General features: G+C 42.6%; 1 protein-coding gene across 30 annotated transcripts in view; it reads left to right on the forward strand.

Moving 5' to 3' along the window:
- The window catches only part of NR2C2 (nuclear receptor subfamily 2 group C member 2), a 128,700-nt gene extending 121,137 nt beyond the window's left edge, over positions 1 to 7,563 (forward strand). For 28 of the 30 annotated variants that reach the window (XM_064274846.1, XM_064274833.1, XM_064274837.1 and 25 more), the window contains one exon: positions 1,019 to 7,563. In XM_064274846.1, the coding sequence (XP_064130916.1) occupies positions 1,019 to 1,193 (175 nt within the window). In that variant the 3' untranslated portion in view covers positions 1,194 to 7,563. The remainder of the gene's footprint in view (positions 1 to 1,018) is intronic. The other 2 variants (XR_010319043.1, XR_010319044.1) reach the window with 1 other exon arrangement.
- Positions 7,564 to 7,705: the final 142 nt, after the last annotated feature.

Raw genomic sequence — 7,705 nt, forward strand, 5'->3', positions numbered from 1 at the left:
GTGTTATGTCTGGCCAGGCCGCTGCCTTAAATCCTCCCTGAAATACAAAAGGTTTTGTCAAAGAAAACTTTTTTTCATTTAATACACAATGACCATACATTCTTCTTCATCCTTTTCTGTGGCTAAGGAGATACCATAGTTTCATCAACATTTCCCTGCTAATGAAAATGTAGGTTGTTCCCAATGTGGGGCTGTGATAAAGCACTCTGCAGCGGGCATCCTTGCCCATGCTGCTTTTACCCTTCTCTGGTGTTTCCAGGGATCACTTCCTGGATGTGGAGTGACTGGACCACATGGAACGCTTCAGGTACACAGGATCCAGCTGCCCTTCAGGACACCTTATGGCGTGCCCTTCCACCCATGGTTTCTCCAAAGTGAAAATCTTACTGCTTTATTTTTAATTATAATACTAAATGAACATTGGAAACTGGGCAATTCAGTAAAAGATTTTTAAAAGGAAAAAACCACTCCAGATCCCAATACTCAGAGACCAACTATTAGCATCTGGCAGCAGGCCTCCACAGATTTCCTTGATACACACATGTACACACAAATACACAAATGAGACTGTGCTGCACTTGCGGCTTTATAACCTGTTTTTTTAATTTTGATTCAGCAGTATGTCATGGATAGCTTTTCATACTAACAAATATAAATATTATCCTTTTTTTGGTGCGTCAGTAGCATTCTCTTATATGGAAACACCATACTTCATTTTAATCTGTCCCTTACAGATGGATCTCCAGGTCTGTCTGTCTGTTGGTTGTGGTGGGGGAGGGAAGTTATTATAAATAACAGTGAAGGGAACATATTTGTATATACATCTTTGCATACACTTGTTTGATTTTTATCTCATGATAAATTCCTACAAGAGGAACTAATGAAATCAGGAAAACCAGGGGTAGGTCTCTTTGGTTCCATTCTGAGGAGTACAGACAGGCTCTGGGAAAGTCGTCCAGGACTAAGTCTGAAGGGTGGCCCGCAGCTCCCTTTCTCTTAACGCCTCTCCCTCTTACAGCTTGGCCCGGATTCTTGTCCGCCTGCCAGCACTCAGGCTGATGAGCTCCAACATAACTGAAGAACTCTTTTTTACTGGTCTCATTGGCAACGTTTCAATAGACAGCATAATCCCCTACATCCTCAAGATGGAGACAGCAGAGTACAACGGCCAGATCACCGGAGCCAGTCTATAGTGCACATTGCACATCTGCTGAGGGACAGAAGACACCTCCAGAATCATACAAAGAAAATAAAAGTAGTGGTATTTTGGTATGTGCACATATTTCCAGTATGTTAGCCATTTCCTACCTGGTTTCTTTCTATCTGTTAATCCCTGAAAATAGCAACTAAAAGACTAGTAGGATCCTTTCTTGCTATAAGAAATGTTTTAATGCCTTTCAATGACGTAGCAAATTTTGGAACAATCTTTTAACTCAGTTTGTATTTAGAAATTCTCAAAGGGCAAAAAACAAAAAATTTTTTATAATGTCAGAGACTAGTATTAAAACTAAAAGAACCTAAGAAAACAGTATGCGTGTATATATGTTAAAAATGTCCTTGGAATTAATAGCTACTAATTACCAGGGTAATAATATTAGCACTTTCTAAGCACTTCTTGTCAATGCGTAATGTTAGCAACATCTTGCCTATGGACAGGGCAAATGAAAACTATATGTCTTTTGCTGAAATGGTAATGACTTCTGTGAAAACTCACTAGGGTACAGGAGACAATCGTTTGTTTATGTGTAAGAAAAGAGGGCATCATTCCTAATTTTATGCACATTTTGGTGGTGGTAAGCTAAATTCCTGTGAACAAACGCAAACGTGGCTTATTTACAGCATGAACTGAAAGGATGGTAGCACAGTCAGTGGCGGCCCAAACCAGAAGCTTCTAGCCACATAGTTGATGGCTATCAGGTTCCCTGACCACATGGTCCTGGTGTGTGATGGGTGGTCCACAGAGCCTATGGTTCTCTTCTGATGATGGTTCTCAGAATCAGATTGCATCCTAGTTAGAGATGAACTGCCAAATGAGACATGCAATTTCTCCAGCAAGTGAAGCCATCCCCAAATCGTCTCTGCCAGAGTGCGAGGCAGGTGGAGCCATCTGACCAACAAGTGCAAGGTGGGCATTTGGAGCCCTTGCCTGGATTTCCTGAGTGTGGCCAAGGGTGGCTGCATGTTGTTCAGATGGAGGAGTGGAGGCCTCCTTGGAGTTTAGGGTTCCTTCCTTAGTGGTTTCCATTCCAGACGCCTCGAGAGGCATCTGTGTTCTGCAGCACAGTCAGAACAGACTGGCAGTGGAGCTGTGCAGGGTCTGGCTGCCTGGCCCCAATGGTCAAGGCCTGGTAGAGCTGAAGGAAGGTCTCAGGACATTTTCTGTCTGTTGACCTTAAACATCAGAGTTTCTCAGAACACCTCCAGACTCGTCATCTCTGTTGGCTTTTATTGGTCCTGGCACATGGTGCACTTTGGTTCCCCCAGCCATAGGCCAGAAAATTGCCCGGGAGTACTTAAAAGGCAGACTGCCTGCTCCTTCAAAGCCAACCCTCACCTCCCAACATGATGTTCTTTCTCTTATGTTACACCCACTGAGTTTACAGCAGGAACAGAATACGGCTATAAGGAAGCTCTGTTCTAGGGTAGCCATCAACTCCACGGATATGAAAAAGCAGCATTTCCTATTTGGGGAAACTGGCAAGTCCAAGTCAGGTGCTTTGTTTTCTTCATATATAACCAGATTAAGAAAATAGATCCTGGAAGGCAAAATTTGAGCCTCTTGAACCTTTTGATCAGATGGTGTCCAAAAAGACGCCAGTACACCTCCCTCCTTGAAGTGCTTGGATCTGCTTGGGCACATGGGCGTCAAGGTCAAGCCTCATGAAGCCTGTGGGATGCCAGGTGGTACTGCCAAGCACCATGGCACCCTGTTGACAAGCGGAAGTTTGCCACAGGTTTACGGTAAAAAAAAAAAAAAAAGGATGCTTTACCCTGAAGCAGGTGTTAGCAGCACTTTATGAGTCGTTGTTAATAGAAAGTCAGTGGGGATAGGATCTCCAACTTCTAAATTCCCGTTTGGATTTAATTATCTCATTCATAGTTCATGCCTTGGAAGCAAATTTGGGAGGAGAGGATGGCCGTTATAAAATGATGGAAAGGATTTCATTTTGCCAGCTTAAAGTCAGAGTCACCACAAAAAACTAGCTAAGACAACAGAGTTAGGGTGGGTGTCTCATTTCTGCTTGAGAAGGATTTTAGTAGAGGGCATTTTGAAGCACGTTTTTGTATCTTACACGAAAGTTGCCTATTTTTCTGTTCTTTTGATTTTCGAATGTAAGCATGTCTATTGGTCATGTAGCAATTCCCTAGGAATACATGTCGTGTCACATCTTTCAGATCTGAGTTCTTGGTGTTAGTGACAAGGTTCATACCAGCCACCCCTCCTCATCCCCATACCACTCAGCAGGCAGGCCTGGGAGTCCTAGGTCCATTATGGGATTTAAGACTCAGACTGCCGTAAGATACTGGGGCACCTGAAGGAGCTGCTGTTTAAATATATTGGGAATAGAGGCAAAACTGGCAGACATGGAGCACTTGGACAAGAAAGTGCTGGACTCTGGTGAGGTAGCCCTGGACAAAACCTAGATTTAGCTTGGAAAGTTGCTGATAAGAATCTGGTCCTGCCCTTTAATCTCCTTTATAGGTGATGGCTGATTCCAGTGGGCCATTTTGGATTTTGAATACTCCCTCATTAATTGCCCAGGTCCTCTTGGCCTTACTGGTGAAGTGGCCTTTTCCTTAAGGATGACATCACACAACCGGAACACTCTGCCTGAAGTCATTTCTGGCCTTTGACTTGCAGGTCCGTCTCTTGGTTTTTTGTTTGCATTTATTTTTTATTGGGGAGGGGGAGAGGGTCAAACTAGTTAAGAGAGAAAAAAAAAAGTTCTTTAGTTAAGAGAAGTAAACCCCAAAGTCCAGAATTATTTAAAGGGATCCTAACCAAATAATTGGGCTCCAGCTTTCACAAGGCTTCAAGCCCTTGTTAGTAGTTTGTGAAACTAGCTTTAGTGAAATGAGGCAAGCCGTCTGCCTGCTGAATCCGAGATGTGCCAGAGGTGGGATGTGCTGCCATGTAGCCTGTTCCACTCCCTTAGTGAGGAGAAGCACATGGCTAAGGGAGGTGGGGACAGACACACGGTCACTCTGGGTAAGTGGGCCCTTTTCCAGAAGTATCTCATCTCAGATAATGCTGGGTTGATAGTTGTGTGTTGAAATTTGTGGAGTTCATTACATACATGCATTGAACAGGACAGGAAGAGACTTAGAAAAAGACCAAATATGTTACTCAAGCAAATAATATTTTTTAAGTTATTCCTGGATAAAGTCTTTAGGAAGTATGGTACCATCCTTCTAATTTGAAATGTGTACATGTGTGTTGGGGGTTACATTATTTATTGTCTAATCTCTGCCATAAGGCCATGGTTTGAGGTTCTTTGGTTATCTTGGTTTTTATATTTAATTTCAGGTGTAGTCACTTGTTTTAAGATGTGCTACATAATTGCCCTCAAGAGGGATTGTTTTTTAGTTTGTCAATGTCAGAATTAAATGTGAACTCTGAGACAGGATGCCGGTTATAGTGATCATAATGGGCACGCCCAACTCCTTGGTTGCCCACATGTAACAGCAGCTTACTCAAAAGAGCATAGACTTGCAGCCACACTACATACATACCTGTTTGCCTGCTTTTGGGGTAGCCACAGTAGGGAGCTAAGAATTACAAGGGCTCTAGCCATAACTAGTTCTCTTTCTCTGGGGGGGAAAAAGGCCTAACCCTTTGGGGGAATTGCCACCAGAGCAGCCTTGACCACACCTGGCTCTACGGTCACCAGGCCAAGCCCAGCTTCTGTGGGCCTAAGCAGACTGGAGTCCAGAGGCTTACTGCCCACTAACAGTGTCAGCAGCCTCGTGTGCAGTAGAGTCCAAGATGACATCTCGTACGTGAGTCCAGTCCAGGAAAGTGTCATCTGATGCTCTTACCCCAGGCTGGCAGTGCCTGTAGCTCCAGGAATGCGACTTAGCTGGCAGGTCAGGTGTCCACACGCTCCCTTTGGTCCAACTCCCATTATCTAGATTGTGAGGCTTCTGAAATGTCTTAACTTTGATGTCATCTTTTAAAGCCAGTCCTTTACAAAGACAGGGCTGGTTTGGGTCTTTGGAGCACAGGGCAGGACGTCCTCATTGTGTGCCTCCTGCCAACATGCACTTCTGCGTGTCCAGTCCTGGATCCTTCAACATGGTGTGCGTGAACAGGCTTATAGCTGTCTGACTGAATGAATGTACATGTGTTTATATCTCCTCTATATGTACAGTGTATATAGTGTGCCTATGTGTATATAGATGTATATTGTGTATACAGACATGTAGCCACGTATCCAAACTTTCTATTTTCTTTTTTAAAGAGAGTCTATGGTGTCGCTCATGTAAATTGACAGGGATGTTCCAAGGCCCCTCAGCAGGGGAGATTTGCTGGTGATCTTCTTAACTCCAGTTCCCCTTGGGTGAGCCAGGCTGGGAAGGGCCATGAATGGCCACTCTGCACAGGGAAAGATCCAGACAGAGAGGTTCTGACAGGATGACGTGTCTCTGTGTTCTCTCGATTCAGACGAGGGCCAAAAAGCTGGAAGACAGTTTATTATAATATCCAAAACTAGGTGGTGATTTTTAACCTGCTTTTCACATACCTATTTATGGCCCAACTGGAGGGAACATAGTAGTTAAAGCCATCGACCTTCCCAGACACTCAGTGCATCGAATGGTCCAGAGACAACATCGTGGTCCAAGACCCAGAATGGTCCATCTCAAGGGAGCTTGACTCCCACATGTGGTAGCAATTTCCCACCTTCCTGTGATCAGTCAGCAAGGTGGGGGCACTGTCCTGCAACTAAATAAATAAAAATTCCCATCTGTCTAATACCAGCTAAAAAACATTAGATAATCTCTAAAAATAAGCATGAATGTTGATGGTTAAATTGTGGCAAATAAGCTACAAATCTTGAATTACTTCCCTACACATAAACGCATGTGAATGAAACCCATTGACTTAACACCTTTCTGTAAATTATGATTTAAAAATTTAGATAAAAATTCCATTTTGTATGGATACATGTGCCCATAAAGCTATAGATGCCACATTTTCCTTGTCCAGATCTATTTTGATGCATTTTCCCCCTTAATCAGGCCTTAAACTGGGGAGCCCCTGAGGAGGCCATGCCCAGCCCACAGTGCTGCTCACTGGCCCTGTGAGCAGGGCTGAGTGAGCACCCGGGATGCTGGCAGAAACCATTCGATAACCACAGAACTCACATACACAACAGCTGCATTTTCTTTTCCTTCTTTTTAAAATAAGCTATTGAAGTATTTGGAAACACTTCATGAGACCATAGTACTCAGTGCCTTTTGTGAGACGGTGGGCCATGTCACCTTCAGCTTCCCCCATTTTTGATGTAAAGAAAGCTTGTATTTCACTGGCCTCATCCAACAGTGATTGTTCGACCTTTCACATGTCATTGCTTGTCGTGACAATCACACTATTGAAGATGGCTTTCCAGTCAAAATGCAAATGAAATCTTGACAGTCTGTAAATGAATCTTTAAATGTTCCCTTGGGCTGTTTATCTTAACCACATTCTAAAAATAAACTGTGAGCTTAAAAATAAGAGTTTAGGGGAAGAGAGAGACGCATATGAGGTTTTTTTTTAATGCCCAGCTAGACTTTCAGTTACAAAACCAGTCATTTTGGCATCTCAGTATTTACACATACAACATAGAAGAAATGCTCAGCAACGTTTACCACTCCATTTACAGACTGTGTTAACGTTTAGTACTTGGAGAGCATTTGGGAGCACTTTATGTATGACCAGCTGTCATTTTAATGACCACAGCATTCATCAGCTCACACGCTGCTGCCACATACAACTCAAGTGCTGGGATATTTTTCTACAGTCTCCCCGTCCTCCCAATTACCTTGTAAACCAGTGTTTAACTAGTTTTATAACTACTAAAAAGCTGCACATTTTTCCTAGTACAAACTGTAGTTTTTACTTGTAGTTTGGACCTCTCTGTTAAAATGTAGCTGTATTACCAGCCCTTTTAAAAGTCATCTGTTAAAGGAAAATTCGGATGTTAGATTTTCTTGGGACCGTTTCTGTAACCTCTGTCCTTTACAATATAGAAAATATTGTTTATGCCATTACATTTTAATTCCAGGTTTAAAACCTGTTGAAAGCTATAGCTTTCCACAGCTTTTTTCCCCCTGTGAAATCAGCTTCGTATGTGTGATGGCATTTAAAAAATAGCATGTTCTTTTTAAATTGAATTTTATATCTAATCAATGTCTTCAGTCTTGAAGAAGAATTTGCATTGTTGTGTTTGTATATAGAGTATTGCAGTGCATGAATTAGCTTTATGCATTTTATTAAATGCTGTTTCAATGTGGCATTGTTGTGGCTTAATACTACTACCTAAATGAGGTTTATACTATTAAAAGTGAATTAAAGACTAATGTGTATCTCACACATCATTTCTCCTAATTGTAATACTTTTACTCCCTGACATGCAGAGGCCCCAAGATGCTCTCTTCTGAGCCTGGGTGTAAGTGGCAAGGAAAGCCTCCTGGGACTCAGTGTCCACAACACTTCCTCTAA

The sequence above is a fragment of the Loxodonta africana genome, chromosome 22 (assembly GCF_030014295.1).
Source record: "Loxodonta africana isolate mLoxAfr1 chromosome 22, mLoxAfr1.hap2, whole genome shotgun sequence".
Classification (NCBI taxonomy): domain Eukaryota; kingdom Metazoa; phylum Chordata; class Mammalia; order Proboscidea; family Elephantidae; genus Loxodonta; species Loxodonta africana.